Source organism: Pristiophorus japonicus, chromosome 5 (assembly GCF_044704955.1).
Source record: "Pristiophorus japonicus isolate sPriJap1 chromosome 5, sPriJap1.hap1, whole genome shotgun sequence".
NCBI lineage: Eukaryota > Metazoa > Chordata > Chondrichthyes > Pristiophoridae > Pristiophorus > Pristiophorus japonicus.
In genome coordinates, this window is record NC_091981.1 from 185631288 (window position 1) to 185650158 (window position 18871).

Here is an 18871-nt window from a genome sequence, read left to right on the forward strand (position 1 = left end):
TCCTGCATCTAAATCTTGCTCATCCTGCCCCAAAGCTTCTTCTACCTTGTCGTGCAATTTTCTTCCCTGTGTTTTTGGCACCATTATGGTCAAAATTTGCACTCCGTCCCAGGGATGAAGTTGATATATATTTCTTAAGCGGTCCAATTGGTCCCACGTTTTTACTCCCCTTTTCTTTGGATTGGGCAATTCTTTGGACCATTTATCAATTTTCTCTGGGTCTGCCGGATCATGAACTAAGTATTTTTCATACACCCTTTTCCTCGTTTTTTTGGTTCCGCCCTCATCCGCAGTCTCTTCTGATTTGACTACAACTCGTCTTTTTTTAAACAGGGCAAAGCGCACCCCTAATTCTTCATCCTCCGACCCTGTATCGTCAGAGGATTCAGAATCCGTATCTATTCCTCGGTCGTGTCTTCGGGTTTGCGCTTTTAATTTATCCAAACATCGGTACCCTGGGAATTGACCAATACATTTTCCTTTTCCTATTACTGTCTCTTGATCTAATGATTATTTCCATTCTTTAATTTCACCTTTAAGATCTTTAACTTCCGCTTCCAGCTTTTCAAGTTCAAGTTTTTTCTGTCGCAGCTGTGCACAAACTGCTTGCAATTGATCCTTTGTACTGGTCAGTTCTCGATCATGTTGGGAACGCAATATAATTTCATTCCGCTTTCGAATCTGGCCCATAACCACTAGGGACCATCTAGTTCGCTCTTTATTTTTCATACGGGTCGTTTTTCCCCAGACCCTTTTAATCTCGTCCAAGGACCATTGTCCTTTGGAGGTTCCGTACTTTTGTTCGATCTTAATACAGGTTTTAGATAAGTTGAATTGTTGCTCTATGTATTCTTTCAACTGTTCGAGAATTAATCTAGTGAAACTTCAGGTGGTGCTTGCCCACCTTTAACAGTTGTAGGCAATTCTTTGCTCTTATCTCCTGCTGCCATAATACTGATTTCTTTACTGGGGTCTCGAGTCGTAGGCTTTCCAGCCGATCAATAGGTCGGTGATTAATTAACTAACACACCGCTGAAGTTTAGACGTCTATGGGACCTCGAGCCGACTACCAACCGGAGGGTTCGCAAACCGGAGGCTTTCGGAATCGCGTCGAAGGAGAGGCGAATTTAGACTTTTGACCGAGGACTTTTATAAAGAGGAGTCCTTCCCTCAGTATGTAGGTCCGATGTCCAAAATTCAGTTTCTTTCCTCAGCGATCCTATTCGTGATGCCAAAATTGTTAGATCTCTTAATTTCCAATGAAATACGAACTCCGATTATAGTTTAAATTTCTTTATTTCTGGCAGAGAGCAACAACAAGCTTCTTGGCTTTAAGCCAGGTCTTTGTCCTTCTGAGACCACATGGTCAAAATGGCTGTACTTATACCCGGATCAATTTACAGAAAAGAACTCGTCTTCTTTGACCTTATTGGCTCAATTAATAGTCTTTTAACCTTTTAATTGGCTCGCTACCCAAGGGTCCTAAAATGTCAAGTTGATTGATGACTTAATGCAACATGTTGAACTGCATGTAGCAGCCTTGACTTGGGGATCTGTGAATTTTCACAGTCTGTCTAAATGCAGCCTGTTTGAATTCTCTATCAGCCCGACAATAGTGGCCATGAGTTCGGCCAGGCTGCCAACAGACAGCCCGGCACCTCCTCTTGGGTGCCAGGCGCTGGCCCAGCCGAAACCCTCCCTGGTGGCCCAGTGGGCCTAACTAAACTACATGCAGAGCTCGCAGCGGCCCTCCCGTTTAACTGAAAGGGAGGGACGTTGTGACGCGTCAGCGCGACGCAGCACATCCGCATCACACTGACATCATCAGTGCGGCGCTGATAACTGGGAATGACGTCCGCTCCGCTGCAATGGCATTTCCACCCCGCTGCCGCCGTGAACACCGTACCGACCGGAAAAAGAAAGTTAAAGACCTGAATATCGGTCAACTATCCGCTCCATGGATTGGGACGGAGAAAAAAGAAAAAAATCGGTAGGTGCACCATTTTTCAGTCAGGGGATAATTTCAGCCCCTATTACTTAGGTCTTTACTTCTGTCTTTCTCAATCATTATCTTAAACCGTATTATGTTGTGATCGCTATTGTCTAGATGTTCCCAATGCTTCTCTAGCAGGATAGGGAGGTGTTAAATGGGAAGCAAGTGTGTGATGCGAAGTGAGGAAAGAGTCCTGAGTGAAGTTGGTGCTTGTACTTGCTGCCGTTCACATGTGCTGCATGTTTCACAATGTGCAGACCCTTCTGGCTCGCTATCCAACCTACCAGAGTGCCAATGTCTGTGCTCTGTTTTGCAAAATACATTTTTGGGGTTCACTGTACATAAAAATTCATACTTCTGTTCAATAAAATGATTCCCCGCTTAGTGAAAGTCTTATGTCCATGCATTAAAAGTCAAACACCCGAGCATGTAAAAATCCAACTCCCACTACTAAAACTGGCCAGCTGGGTTCCTCTTTTTCTGGCCTGGCCTGGTTTGCTTCATCACACTCCGCTTTCATCACTCAGTCTGCCACATTTGATGTCACTGCCTGTGCAATTTTCCCTACCACCTACTCTCTGAAGTTGCTGTTTCATCTCCAGTTGTTTGCAGCATTTCTAAACCTTCCCGTGGCTTTCAGTAAACACTATTCCCTTATTGGGGGGAAAAGGCTGTTCCCTCATTGGCCTAAAGCCACCAATGAGGGAACAATGTTTCCCAATCTTTCAGACAATGTTGAATTCTCAACAGTGCACCCAACAGGAGAAAACACTAATGCACAGAAATGCACAATCAGAAAATAACCAGCCCAGGCTTCACAGACCAGATAATAGAAGCTTATGGGATCTTGAATACTGCCATCTGATAATCAGCTGAGATGGAAGCTTTCCCATCCCAGTGACTAGAATGAAAGAGAATGGATGCTCTAGTCAGCTAATTGCCTTATTTTTTTGTCTTTATATCCACAGCTTTGTGCAACACTTGGCACCACTCCCTCCTGTGCATTCGATAACATTATGGAACTGGGACCTATCTGTAAGAATTTCTCATATATATTTAGTTTATATTTATGCTGTTATTCTCATTAAAGATAAAGGCATAGACTAGCGTTTGAGTATTTTTCTTTTAGATTCTCTGACCCGCTACACTACATTATTCCTATACATGCAAGAGGGATAAATGTATAGCTGCTGCATAAGATTAAAGATAGATGAGCAGATAAAACAGTCCCAGTGCCATTGTGCCAGAACCTCTGCGCATTAAGCAAATATTTTCATTGGGGCAACAAGCTGACCTGCACCATAATGCAATGTTAGTTCAATTATATATTTTGATGGTACTTCCAGCACTTAGCCAAGTGTGCCAGTGTCACGCTGGATTTCCTGTGTCATCAGCTCTTAAGGGGATTGATGGAAAATCAGTGATAGTAAAATGGCCTTGTTCAGCAATTAAGCTTGGAGGAGAACGCTACCCTGAAATTGAGTAATACCATTATGGCGGCATGGATGGTGGTGATACCAATTTGCAGATCACCTCTATTCAGTTTGCAAGCCTAACTCCAAGCTTGCCCGTCATTTTAATTCTCCGCCCCACTCCCACTCTGACCTCTCTGTATTCAGCCTCCTACTCTGTTCCAATGAAGCTTAACGTTAACTCGAGAAACAGCACGTCATCTTTCTATTACACACTTTACAGCCTTCCCACCAACATTGAGTTCACCAATTTCAGATCATAACCTCTGCCCACATTTTTTTCAGACGGCAGCTGTTGCTGGTGATTCTGACATTCCCAGTTTTACCTCCTCTAGACCCATCTTTTGTTTCTTTACTTGCCCCATTACCAGATCATTTTGCCTTGTACCATCATTCCTTTTGTCATTTAATCTCTCCTGCCTTCCACCCTATGACAGACCTTCCCTTTTGTTCTTTCCTTCCCTCCCCCCTTTCCTTGCCTCTGTACTTGCTTAAAAACTGTTACATCTCTAACTTTTTCCAGTTCCGACGAAAGGTCATCAACCTGAAGCCTTAACTTGTTTCTCTCTCCACAGATGCTGTCTGACCTGCTGAGTATTTCCAGCATTTTCTGCTTTTATTACACATAACAGGATGCAGTGCATGCAAACAGGAGATGGTTGGCCAGAGCTAGAAAACCTGATTATTTATGACAAGAGTGCTCTGGAGATTATAGGCGCAGAGGCAGAGAGTTAGAGGAGAGGGAGGTCAGTGGCCTCCCCAAGATGATGGCTATATCATTCTTTGATTTTCATGCTTAATGGTTTTGTTTCCTTCTCTTTCCTTCATTTCTTCCTACACATAAATACATTGTTTTAAGGCATGCATTACTTGTAACTGAGTGAAATATCTTCTTTGTCCACCAAGAGCAGTTGTTGCGTCCCACCAACAAGGGCCAAATGAACACCTCAACATGGTCTGACTCATCCGCTCTTATGGTGGTAAACACCATGGACTGTTGAGGGTTGGGAGAGAGTACTTTATATTTGTTCTCGGAATGTGGGCAATACCAGCAAGGCTGCATTTATTGCCCGTCTCTAGTAGCCCAGAGAAAGCGGCGTTGTGCCTTCTCCTTGAATTGTTGCAGTCATTGTGGTAATGATGCGCCCACATGGTGTTAGTTAGGGAAGTCCAGGAATTGGACCCAATGATGATAAAGGAATGGCAATATTTGTCCAAGACAGGATGGTATGTAACTTGGAGGGGAAATTGGAGGTGATGCTCTTGTTCTTCTTGGTGGTCGAGGTCATGTGCGAGGTGCACATGAAGTCAGTTAGTCAGTTGCTGTTGTGCATTCTGTAGACATGACATACTGCAGCTACAGTGCACCAGTGATGGAGGGGATGGATATTCATTCCAGTGGAGGATTTCCCCATTGACACCCATTGACCTCAGTTTTCCTAAAGCTCCTTGGTAACATACTGAATTAAATGCTGCCTTGATATCGAAGGTAGCTATTCTCACTGCTCCTTTGGCAATCAGATCATCTATTTCTCGATCAAGGCTACAATGAGCCCGAACTAAGACCAGAATTTTCACATTGGACAGTGTGCAGGTTTGGGAGTAGGTCTGCAGTTAAAAGCGCTGAAATTGAGAGTGCATCGGGAACCTGCCGTCATCCTGCCGACTTCCGTCTTTCACGGGGACGCGTTTCAAGCCACGCTACGGACCCGCTCGAGAGAGGCAGGCTGCCTCATTGAGGTTGTTAATTGCTCATTTACAGACCATTAACTGCCTTTTTAGTGTCAGGTTTGAGCTTTAACTGGCTGCGCACAGAATTCATGCACCTCAGGAACCTTGCCTGTGAAAGGGAAGCAGAAACTCAGTGGCCATTATGTGAGTTCATTAAGGTAGGTTGCACAAGGTAGGAAAAGCCATAAAACAACTCAAGAACAACAAGGCTACAGGAGTGGATGGAATCCCTGCTGAGGCGCTAAAGTATGGCGGAGAGGCGCTGTTGGCGCAGATACATGACCTCATCTCTCTCATCTGGAGGGAGGAGAGCATGCCGGGAGATCTCAGAGATGCAGTGATCATGACCATCTTTAAAAAAGGGGACAAGTCCAACTGCAGCAATTACAGGGGAATCTTCCTGCTATCAGCCACTGGAAAGGTTGTCGCTAGAGTCTTCCTCAACCGTCTTCTCCCTGTAGCCGAGGAGCTCCTCCCGGAGCCGCAATGCAGATTTCGCCCCCTACGGGGCACAACGGACATGATCTTTGCAGCGCGACAGCTGCAGGAAAAATGCAGGGAGCAGTGCCAGCCCTTATACGTGGCCTTTTTCGACCTTACAAAGGCCTTTGACACTATGGAGGGTCTATGGAGCGTCCTCCGTTTCAGATGCCCCCAAAAGTTTGTTAACATCCTTCGCTTGCTCCACGACGACATGCAGGCCATGATCCTTACCAACGGATCCAATCCACGTCCAGACCGGGGTGAAACAGGGCTGCGTCATCGCCCCAACCCTCTTCTCAATCTTCCTTGCTGCCATGCTCCACCTCACAGTCAACAAGCTCCCCGCTGGAGTGGAACTAAACTACAGAACCAATGGGAAGCTGTTCAACCTTTGATGTCTCCAGGCCAGGTCCAAGACAACCCCAACCTCTGTCATTGAGCTACAGTACGTGGACGACGCCTGCGTCTGCGCACATTCTGAGACTGAACTTCAGGATATAGTCGACGTATTTACTGAGGCATACGCTAAACATCCGTAAGACAAAGGTCATGCACCAGCCTGTCCTTGCCACACAGCACTGCCCCCCAGTCATCAAGATCCACGTGGCCCTTGACAACGTGGACCATTTCCCATACCTCAGGAGCCTCTTATCAACGAAAGCAGACATTGATGCGGAGGTTCAACACCTTCGGCCGCCTGAGGAAAAGGGTGTTCGAAGACCAGGCCCTCAAATCTACCACTAAGCTCATGATCTACAGGGCTGTAGTAATACCCGCCCTCCTGTATGGCTCAGAGGCATGGAAGATGTACAGAAGACACCTCAAGTCGCTGGACATATATCACCAACGTTGTCTCCGCAAGATCCTACAAATCCCCTGGGAGGACAGGCGCACCAACATCAGTGTCCTTGTCCAGGCTAACATCCCCAGCATTGAAGCACTGATCACACTCAATCAGCTTCGCTGGGCAGGCCACAAAGTTCACATGTCAGACACGAGACTCCCAAAGCAAGTGCTCTATGCGGAGCTCCTTCATGGCAAACGAGCCAAAGGTGGGAAGCGGAAATGTTACAAGGACACCCTCAAAGCCTCCCTGAAAAAGTGCGACATCACCACTGACACCTGGGAGTCCCTGGCCAAATGCCTCCCTAAGTGGAGAAAGTGCATCCGGGAGGGCGTTAAGGACTTTGAGTCTCAACGCTGAGAGCGTGCAGAAATCAGTGCAGACAGCAGAAAGAGCATGCGGCAAACCAGTCCAATCCACCCCTTCCCTCAACGACTATCTGTCCCACCTGTGACAGAGTCTGTGGCTCTCATATTGGACTGTTCAGCCACCAAAAAATTCATTTTAGGAGTGGAAGCAAGTCTTCCTTGATTCCGAGGAACTGCCTATGATGATGATCATTAAGTGAAAGCTGGAAAAGCACATACATACTCACACCTTACACCTGCTTCCATGCCTAATGGAAAGGTGCTGGCTGACACTATTTTGTAGAAAGATTTAGCTTTCAGGAGTTTGCAAGTGATTTCTGCAACCTCAGAAGCCACTCTCACCACATTGCTATTGGAGGATTGTGCCTCTGATCTCTACTTTACCCGGCATCTATGAGATCAGCATGGGTGCTGTCTCACCATGGACCTCAAAATCGGACCAGGATGAGCCCCAGCACCAGCCACAGCAGCAGCAACAACACCTGCAACCTTATCCTCACTGACCTGATGCTGCACCAGAGAGAGGGGATCAACACAGGGGTGCACCGCGCGGAGGCGATATCCCCAGCACAGGGTATACAGGCAGTGGATGAGCTTCCTGGACATGACTGAGCAGCAGTGCTTCAGGAGGCTCCAGCTATCACAACAGGTCATCGCAGACATTTGTAGCTTGATGGAAGCAGATCTGCTGCCCAGAGGACCTGGTGGACACGCCTTACCAGTGGTTGTCAAAGTCACCATCTCCCTCAACTTCTTCACCTCAGGCTCCTTCCGGGGATCTGCAGTCGGCCACCCATAGATGCATCACCCAGGTGATTGATACTATGTTTCACAAGTCAGCCAATTATGTAAACTTTGCCACTGATGAAACCAGTGTTACTGAGTGTATGCTCAGCTTTGCGGCTCTGGCTGACTTCCCACGGGTGCAGGGCATCATCGACTGCACATGGTGGCTATCAATGCCCCCCACATCACCAGGAATGTTTGTGAACCACAAGGGCTTCCACTCCCTCAATGTGCAGCTCGTCTGCAATCATAAAAAGATTATCATGCATGTGTGCGCCAGATTCCCTGGCAGCTGTCATCACTCTTTCATGCTATGCCAGTCCACCCTCCCTCAGCTCTTCGCACCTCCAACAGACTTACCAGCTGGCTGCTTGGAGACAAGGGTTACCACTGAAGACGTGGTTGATGACACCATTCAGGAGGCCAAGCATTTAGGCCGAGGAGCGCTATAACGATGGCCACGTCCACTAGATGTGTCATAGAGCAAGCAATCAGCATGCTGAAGATGTGCTTCAGATGCCTTGACACTTCTGAAGGAGCCATTCAGTATGCAGCAGCCAGGGTCTGCAGAATCATCATCTGCTGCGCACGGCACAACATAGTGCAGCAACAAGGATTGGAGCTGCAGCAGGAGCAAAGCATAGAGTGCCTAGTCTTATCAGAGGAGAAGGAGGAACCTGAGGTGGAGATGGTACCAGCAGCGGCGCACATTGTTGCCCACGAGGTCCGGGATGGCGTCATAATGGGCCCATTTACTTAACTTGCACCAGTGCAGCCATATGGCTCCCAGATGCTGTACCAACCTCCACCAGCCCTCCTGCCAGCCACACCACAAAGTAGTCTTACAATGGCCAAGCCATTCCTGTCACTCAAACCCCCATTGCTTGCGGTTTAGTAATGTTTCACCATTCACTTCAAGTGACGGAAACACTTCCCAGGTAGCAGGCAAAAATGGACAAGACGGGAAAGTAGTGCAAAGAAATAAATTTATGTGTGTCATAAATAGTGGTAAGTTTCAGTTCTATCATTTTGGCAAATATCCATGTGCATACCCTTGTGTATCTACGATTATGTCTTTTTTCTTTTCCGCATGTTTCTATGAGGTACAACCCCTGTGGCTTCAGCAGAGGTAGAGGCAGGCTGCTCACGTCCCTGCTTTGACACTTTTAGCATCCGTCCTCTGGGTTTTAGTGCCTGTGATGGCCCCGCCAAAATCTGCTCCTCCTTCAACTGTGCAGGGGCAGACTCGGCCATCAGGATCCGAGGAAGCATATAGGGCTCGGGCTGAGGGGGTGTCAATGGAGGAGAAGTGGGAGCGCATTGAGCAGAGCCCCCACTTCCATGTCTCCTCTCACCATCATCCCTCTCATGGGCCACCCGCAATTCCCTGCTCAGGCTGTTGGTTGACTAGTCTTTGGACAGCTCTCCCAACCTGGAAACCAGTCCGTAGATGGTTTGTGAAGAGACATTTACAAAGTCAACTGGCTGAGATTGCCTAAGGCTTGTTTTGACCCACACCTGCACCTAGGTCTTTGTCGATAGGTCCGCCAATATTTTTCTATGTTCTAAGAACATAAGAACATAAGAAATAGGAGCAAGAGTTGGCCATTTGGCCCCTCAAGCCTGCTCCGCCATTCATTAAGATCATGGCTGATCTGATCATGGACTTAGCTCCACTTCCCTGCCCGCTCTCCATAATTCTTATCGCTCAAAAATCTGTCTATCTCTGCCTTAAATATATTCAATGACCCAGCCTCCACAGCTCTCTTGGGCAGAGAATTCCATAGATTTACAACTCTCCGAGATAAGACATTTCTCCTCATCTCAGTTTTAAATGGGCGGCCCCTTATTCTAAGATTATGTCCCCTATGAGTGGAAATATCCTCTCTGCATCCACCTTGTCGAGCCCCCTCATTATCTCATAAGTTTCAATAAGATCACCTCTCATTCTTCTGAACTCCAATGTGTATAGGCCCAACCTACTCAACCTATCCTCATAAGTCAACCCCCTCATCTCCAGAATCAACCTAGTGAACCTTCTCTGAACAGCCTCCAATGCAAGTATATCCTTCTTTAAATACGGAGACCAAAACTGTATGCAGTACTCCAGGTGTGGCCTCACCAATACCCTGTACTGTTGTAGCAGGACTTCTCTGTTTTTATACTCTATCCCCCTTGCAATAAAGGCCAACATTCCATTTACCTTCTTTTGCTGTACCTGCATACTAACTTTTTTTTTCATGCACAAGGAGCCCCCAGGTCTCTCCGTACTGCAGCATTTTGCAATTTTTCTCCATTTAAATTATAATTTGCTTTTCTATTATTTCTGCCAATTTTCCCACATTATACTCCATCTGCCAAATTTTTGCCCACTCACTTAGCCTATCTATATTCCTTTGCAGATTTTTTCTGTTCTCCTCACTTTGACCTCAACTCCACTTTGCTGCCGATCCCCATATCCCTTGATTCCACTGGAGTCCAGAAATCTATCTATCTCAGTCTTGAATATGTTCAATGACTCAACATCCAAACCTCTCTGGGGTAGAGAAGTCCAAAGATTCACAACCCTTCTGAGTGAAGAAACTCCTCCTCATCTCAAAGGCTGATCCCTTATCCTGAGACTATGCCCCCTAGTTCTAAATTCTCCAGCCAGGGGAAACAGCCTCTCAGCATCGACCGACTCAAACCCCACACCAGGGACTTGAGCACATAATCTAGGCTGACACTTTAATGCAGTATTGAAGGAATACTGCATTGTCAGAGGTGCCAATTTTCAGATGACATGTTAAATTGAGGCCCCATCTATTTGTTTAGGTGGATGTAAAAGATCCCATCGAAGAAGTACAATGGATTTCTCTAGGTTTCCTGGACAACATTTATCCTTCAATCAACACCTCCAAAACCATATTAAACTGATCATTTGTCTCATTTGTGGGACCTTGCTATATGCAAACTGGCTGCCACATTTGCCTACAAAGCAACAGTAACTACACTTCAAAAAAACGTCATTTTTAGTTAGGTACTTTGGAATGTCCTGAAGTCATAAAAGGTGCTGTATTAATGCAAGTTTTTTCGTTCAAGTGGTTTCGTAAGCCACTTTATATCATAGTAAGAGTCAACAACATACTGTGAGACATGAATCACGTGTAGACCAGACCACTGTGACAGGCTGTCTTCCCTGAGGGCCGTTAGTGAACCAGTTGAGTGTTTACAATAATGCACCAGCTTTCATGATCTTTACCATGATTACTCAATTTAGTTTCACAACTTACCTCGATGGAATACAACACAGATCTCTGGCCGTACTAAATGTACAGGACCAAGAGAATGTTAGGATGGTGGAGATGTCTCTCAGGAGCTACACTACATCCATAACACCCAACCACCTCACTTCAATGATTTGGATGATTGAAGGGGTCATGAGATTGGTGAAGGTTACAAAGATAAGGTGATGTAAGACTTTGGAGGGATTTGTGTATGAGGATGATGGGGTAAAATTTCCTTGGCAGTTCTCCTAATCTCTTGCGCAACATCAGTAGATACCCAAGAACAGCAGCATAAATGGCCATTTATGGTGGTTGTCCAGGGTTTCCGATGATCTTCTGTCAAAGTTACGGTTTATGGCAGACAATTGGTGGAAATCCTGGAGAAGCCTGTGCCATATCAACCATCATCATCATCATAATCATAGGCAGTCCCTCGGAATCGAGGAAGACTTGCTTCCATTCCTGAAGTAAGTTCTTTGGTGGCTGAACAGTCCAATATGAGAGCCACAGACTCTGTCACAGGTGGGACAGATAGTCATTGAGGGAAGGGGTGGGTGGGACTGGTTTGCAGCACGCTCTTTCCGCTGCCTGCACTTGATTTCTGCATGCTCTCAGGGACTCCCAAGTGTCAGTGGGAATGTCGCACTTTATCAGGGAGGCTTTGAGGGTGTCCTTGTAGTGTTTCCGCTGCTCACCTTTGGCTCGTTTACCGTGAAGGAGCTCCGAGTAAAGCATTTGCTTTGGGAGTCTCGTGTCTGGCATGCGAACTATGTGGCCTGTCCAGCGGAGCTGGTCAGTGCTTCAATGCTGGAGATATTAGCCTGAATGAGGACGCTGATGTTGGTGCACCTGTCCTCCCAGGAGATTTGTAGGATCTTGCGGAGACATCATTGGTGATATATCTCCAGCAACTTGAGGTGTCTACTGTACATGGTCCATGTCTCTGAGCAATACAGGAGGGTAGGTATTACAACAGCCCTGTAGACCATGAACTTGGTGGCAATTTTGAGGGCCTGGTCTTCAAACACTCTTTTCCTCAGGCAGCCGAAGGCTGTACTGGAGACGGTGTTGGATCTCGTCGTCGATGCCTGCTCTTGTTGATAGGAGGCTCCCGGGATATGGGAAGTGGTCCACGGTGTCCAGGCCCGCTCCGTAGATCTTTATGACTGTGGGGCAGTGCTGTGCGGTGAGGCTGGTGGAGGATTTTTGTCTTACGGATGTTTAGCGTAAGGCCCATGCTTTCGTACGCCTCAGTAAATACATCGACTATGTCCTGGAGTTCAGCCTCTGTATGTGTGCAGACGCAGGTGTCGTCCACGTACTGTAGCTCAACGACAGAGGTTGGGGTGGTCTTGGATCTGGCCTGGAGATGGCGCAGGTTGAACAGGTTCTCACTGGTTCTGGAGTTTAGTTCCACTCCAGCGGGGAGCTTGTTGACTGTGAGGTGGAGCGTGGCAGTGAGAAAGATTGAGAAGAAGGTTGGGGCAATGAAGCAGCCCTGTTTGACCCCGGTCTGGACGTGGATTGGGTCTGTGGTGGATCCATTGGTAAGGATCACGGCCTGAATGTCGTCGTAGAGCAGGCGGAGGATGGTGACGAACTTTTGGGGGCATCCGAAACGTAGGAGGACACTCCATAGATCCTCGCGGTTGACAGTGTCAAAGGCCTTTGTAAGGTCGAAGAAGGCAATGTATAAACATAGAAACATAGAAAATAGGGGCAGGAGTAGGCCATTCGGCCCTTCAAGCCTGCACCACCATTCAATAAGATCATGGCTGATCATTCACCTCAGTACCCCTTTCCTGCTTTCTCCCCATACCCCTTGTTCCCTTTAGCCGTAAGGGCCATATCGAACCCCCTCTTGAATATATCCAATGAACTGGCATCAACGACTCTCTGCGGTAGGGAGTTCCACAGATTAACAACTCTCTGAATGAAGAAGTTTCTCCTCATCTCAGTCCTAAATGGCTTACCTCTTATCCTTAGACTGTGTCCCCTGGTTTTGGACTTCCCCAACATCGGGAACATTCTTCCTGCATCTAACCTGTCCAGTCCTGTCAGAATTTTATATGTTTCTATGAGAACCCCTCTTGTCCTTCTAATCTCCAGTGAATACAGGCACAGTCGATCCAGTCTCTCCTCATATGTCACTCCTGCCATCCTGGGAATCAGTCTGGTGAACCTTCGCTGCACTCCCTCAATAGCAAGAATGTCCTTCCTCAGATTAGGAGATCAAAACTGAACACAATATTCCAGCTGAGGCCTCATCAAGACCCTATACAATTGCAGTAAGACCTCCCTGCTCCTATACTCAAATCCCCTAGCTATGAAGGTCAACATACCATTTTCCTTCTTCACCGCCTGCTGTACCTGCATGCCAACTTACAATGACTGATGTACCATGACACCCAGGTTTCGTTGCACCTCCCCATTTCCTAATCTGCCGGTATTCAGATAATATTCTGCCTTCGTGTTTTTTCCCCCAAAGTGGATAACCTCACATTTATCCACATTATACTGCATCTGCCATGCATTTGCCCACTCACCTAACCTGTCCAAGTCACCCTGCAGTCTCTTAGTGTCCTCCTCACAACTCAGTGTCATCTGCAAACTTGGAGATATTACACTCAATTCCTTCATCTAAATCATTAATGTATATTGTAAATAGCTGGGGTCCCAGCCCTGCGGCACCCCATTAGTCACTGCCTGCCATTCTGAAAAGGACCAGTTTATCCCGACTCTCTGCTTCCTGTCTGCCAACCAGTTTTCTATCCACGTCAGTACATTACCCCCAATACCATGTGCTTTAATTTTGCACACCAATCTCTTGTGTGGGACCTTGTCAAAAGCCTTTTGAAAGTCCAAATACACCACATCCACTGGTTCTCCTTTGTCCACTCTACTAATTACATCCTCAAAAAATTCTAGAAGATTTGTCAAGCATGAGTTCCCTTTCATAAATCCATGCTGACTTTGACCCGATCCTGTCACTGCTTTCCAAGTGTGTTGCTATTTCATCTTTAATAATTGATTCCAGCATTTTCCCCACTACTGATGTCAGGCTAAACAGTCTATAATTACCCGTTTTCTCTCTCCCTCCTTTCTGAAAAAGTGGTGTTACATTAACTACCCTCCAGCCCATAGGAACTGACCCAGAGTCGATAGACTATTGGAAAATGGTCACCAATGCATCCACTATTTCTAGGGCCACTTCCTTAAATACTCTGGGATGCAGACTATCAGGCCCGGGGGATTTATCTGCCTTCAATCCCATCAATTTCCCTAACACAATTTCCTGCCTAATAACGATATCCTTCAGTTCCTCCTTCTCACTAGACCCTCGGTCCCCTAGTATTTCCAGAAGGGTATTTGTGTCTTCCTTTGTGAAGACAGAACCAAAGTATTTGTTCAACTGGTCTGCTATTTCTTTATCTCCCTTATAAATTCACCTGAATCTGACTGCAAGGGACCTACATTTGTCTTCACTAATCGTTTTCTCTTCACATATCTATATAAGCTTTTGCAGTCAGTTTTTATGTTCCCAGCAAGCTTCCTCTCATATTCTGTTTCCCCCCTCCTAATTAAACCCTTTGTCCTCCTCTGCTGTATTATAAAATTCTCCCAGTCCTCAGGTTTGCTGCTTTTTCTGGCCAATTTATATGCCTCTTCCTTGGATTTAACACTCTCCTTAATTTCCCTTATTAGCCACAGTTGAGCCACCTTCCCCATTTTAGTTTTACTCCAGACAGGAATGTACAATTGTTGAAGTTCATTCATGTGATCTTTAAATGTTTGCCATTGCCTATCCATCGTCAACCCTTTAAGTATCATTTGCCAGTCTATTCTAGCCAATTCACGTCTCATACCATCGAAGTTACCTTTCCTTATTTTCAGGACCCTAGTCTCTGAATTAACTGTGTCACTCTCCATCTTAATAAAGAATTCTACCATATTATGGTCACTCTTCCCCAAGGGGCCTCGCACAACAAGATTGCTAATTAGTCCTTTCTCATTACACATCACCCAGTCTAGGATGGCCAGCCCTCTAGTTGGTTCCTCGACATATTGGTCTCGAAAGCCATCCCTAATATACTCCAGGAAATCCTCCTCCACCGTATTGCTACCAGTTTGGATAGCCCAATCTATATGAAGATTAAAGTCGCCCATGATAACTGCTGTACCTTTATTGCACGCATCTCTAATTTCTTGTTTGATGCTGTCCCCAACCTCACTACTACTGTTTTATGGTCTGTACACAACTCCCATTAGCGTTTTCTGCCCTTTGGTATTCCGTAGATCCACCCATACTGATTCCACATCATCCAAGCTAATGTCCTTCCTTACTATTGTGTTAATTTCCTCTTTAACCAGCAACGCCACCCCACCTCCTTTTCCTTTCTGTCTATCCTTCCTAAATGTTGAATACCCCTGGATGTTGATTTCCCAGCCTTGGTCACCCTGGAGCCATGTCTCCGTGATGCCAATTATATCATATTCGTTACTTGCTGCCTGCGCAGTTAATTCGTCCACCTTATTACAAATACTCCTCGCATTGAGGCACAGAGCCTTCAGGCTTGTCTTTTTAACACCCTTTGCCCTTTAGGATTTTGCTGTAATGTGGCCCTTTTTGCTTTTTGCCTTTGGTTTCTCTGCCCTCCACTTTTACTTTTCTTCTTTGTATCTTTTGCTTCTGCCCCCATTCTACTGGAGAGTCAGGCACCATTCAAGGAGAATGCAGCCCACCAAATATTACAAAACCCCAAAGAATATACTTGCAGAGTATGAAGAACATCTCTGAGGAGCTCTGAATAAGAAGAATGCACTTCACCAAAGATACAGTAGGTCATCTCTGTGAAGACCTGAAGCCAAACCTGCATGTTCTCAGTGGCTATGAAGGTCACCTCTGCCCTTGACATCTACGGCACACGATCATTTCAGGAAGCCACGGAGTATCTGTGCATCATCAGCCAGGGTTATGCATGGGTCTGTATTCATCAGACTCCTGATGCCCTTCACAGTAGAGCAGCCCAATTCATAACCATTGAAATTTCAGCAAGGCAGAAGAAAGGGCCATAGTTTTATGGGGTAGCTTGATTCTCCATGGTCTAGGTTGCAATCCTTGGCATCCATATTGCATTGAGGGCACACATAGAGCATCCACTCAGCAATGTGATATTAGATTTATCAAATTTGAGGATTTTGATCACTTCTACAACTTAGTTCATAGTCCTAAATAAGTTAGGTTCAAGACTCTACAACAAAACTCTCCACAACATAAAGTTCTTTTATAAGCTCTATTCAATAGACAAAAACATGATGCATTACCGATCTGGGAGGTACCAATAGTCCTAGCCTGGACCTATTTGTCAGCTTCTTTCTTCCCAGGAGTATACTCATGGAGTAGTTCACAAACTTGCTATTTAAGCTATTTTTGATATACTAATGACCTAGACTTGGTGTATACAAGGCATAATTTCAAAGTTTACAGATGACATGAAACTTGGAAATGTAGCAAAGGAGAATAGTAACAGACTTCAGGAGAGCATAGACTGCTGAAATGGGCAGAATCTGGTTCTTTCCTTAAATCTGTGCCCTCTGGTTATTGATCATTCAGCCATTAGAAACAGTTTTGCTTTATTTACTCTATCTAAACCCTTCATGATTTTAAACATCTCCTCTTAGCCTTCTCTACTCTAAGGAAAGCAACCCAGCTTCTCCAGCTTATCGACGTTACTGTAATCCCTCATCCCTGGAACCATTCTAGTAAATCGCTTGTGTATCCTCTCCAAAGCCTTCACGTCCTTCCTAAAGCGTGATGGCCAGAATTGGACCTCTTAGATGTCTTCACCTCTATCTAACTCAATCTACCTTGAACTCCACAACTTGACTTCCTTCTTTGCCACTAGGCAGTAAAGAAACATTCCCTCAATCCACTGCCCATCCTACCACTTAACAACGTATCAGTTCAGGTACAGTAATATAGTGGTTATGTTATGCGGCTAGTGATCCAGAGGTCCGGACTAATAACCAAAGACATGAGTTCAAATCTCATGATGGCAGATTAAATTCAGTTAATTTAATAAATCTGGAATAAAAAGCGAGCGTCAGTAATAGTTTTTACCGAATTGTTGTAAAAACCCATCTGGTTCATTAATGTCCTTTCAGAAAGGAAATCTGCCATCCTTACCTGGTCTGGCCTATTTGTGACTCCAGACCCACAGCAATGTGGGTGACTCTTAATGGCCCTTTGCTTCAAGAAGGCGGATTTGCCAGGACGCCCACATCCCATAAACAAATTTTTTAAAGCTCTCTTTGCCGCAACATGACCTTGCCAGTAATCATCACCTGAATGAATAAGGCAGCACCAAATGAGTGATCTCTTTCCTGCATGACTACAATCTCCATGAATAACCAAATGCCATGTCTATTCTAATACAATAATTGCAAAGTGAAAACGAACAATCACCCTAATCTTTACTAACATGGTGTTTCCCCGAGTGTGTTTACATGCCTTTCTGTCACCTATTCTAGTGCTCCTTCTAAGTTGCACCTGAGGGCCAGGATTATGGGAGGTGGTTGGCTCCTCAGGCTGTACAGAAGGACCATAGAACTGAGATAGCCTTTGCCTCATTGCAGTTGAATCCTGGCATAGAGCTGCTGCCGGCTGCATCCCTTGAGGGTGTTCCTTGGCAGCGTGGTCTCATCTCCCACATTTGCCTATCGTGGTGCTAGAAAGGAGGAGGCTGGAAATGTGGCATGTGCTGGTGTCGGTACTATCAGGCAGGTAGACTCCAGCCATTGCAGTAAGCCCTGGATCAGTAGCCTCAATAATTAGCGGGTTGAATGTGTAATATCAGATCTTGAAAGGCCTGAGACACAGCTGTCTCCAAGGTCTGGAAGCTGTAATTTATCCCGTGTTACAATCCCTACTGCTTCCAGAGCTGCAGTCTGTGCTTCCATGGAGGTGGAGACACAGACTGATCCTTTGCAGCTTCACAGCTGGGTATCTGCTGTATATTGCAGTGAGGCTGCCATTATCTCCATTGATGCCTGCAAGGAACAATGAATTAAGACAAAGCTTCCATGATGTTGCCACAAAAGACAGCCATAGACTAAAGAGTAACCTATCAGTTGCTGCACATCCTCGTAGATTGACCTTATAGCCTGTATGTGGGTATGATGTTCCTGAAACATTCTTTTCAGGTGAGTAGCCATGATTTCTGGGTCCCACATATGTCTCAGCCTCTGCTGGCATGGTGGCACATCATCACTCACTTCACACTCCTCTGGTTCCCTCATGCAGTTTGAATCACCTGGTGCACATGCTCAGTAACACTATCAAATTCCTACGGGTGAAAGAATCTAGCTAGAGTCTGGGTGAGACAAGCAAATACAGCAGGTGGTGAGTTGGTGGTGGTTGGGGAAGAGCAAGCAGCTTCACAGGGATGTCCCACTCACATACTCTTTTTCCTCCTCATCATCATCATTATATGCAATTAGGGAGAAATATTAACTCCAGTTCCTCTTCTTCCTTCTTGTCATCATCTTCCAACTCCTGCGCCTCCAGTTGCTGTATGGGATCTGCAAGAAAGGAGGCTTAATCCCCTGGTATGAAAGGTGGTCTAAAGCTGTGTTTGTGCGGTGCTTCATAGAGATGTTAGTGTGACAGTGTAGGTGCTTAGTGATTATTGCTAACATGTTCAGTGAAATTACGGGAGAGTGAAATGAAAGAGCCAAGCACTGTTGCTCTCTCATGTTTGTCGCCCAGTCTGCTACTAGAGAATGCATGTTGAACTGTCTTTCTAAAAGACAAACATAAGTTTCCAGCTAATTCAGCTCATTTTACTCGGGTTTTACATCAATGCCTACACCAATGGGAATGGAATAAGCAGAACCAGCAAATCCCTGTGCAACTCTGGCTAGAGGCC

At 45.8% G+C, this 18871-nt stretch overlaps 1 protein-coding gene across 5 annotated transcripts in view; it reads left to right on the forward strand.

Annotated features, from left to right (window-relative positions):
* ddc (dopa decarboxylase) overlaps positions 1 to 18871 on the forward strand; it is a 307592-nt gene that overhangs the window by 186601 nt on the left and 102120 nt on the right. For all 5 annotated transcript variants that reach the window (XM_070881160.1, XM_070881159.1, XM_070881162.1 and 2 more), the window contains exon 7: positions 2962 to 3028. In XM_070881160.1, coding sequence (XP_070737261.1) covers positions 2962 to 3028 — 67 coding nt within the window. The remainder of the gene's footprint in view (positions 1 to 2961; positions 3029 to 18871) is intronic.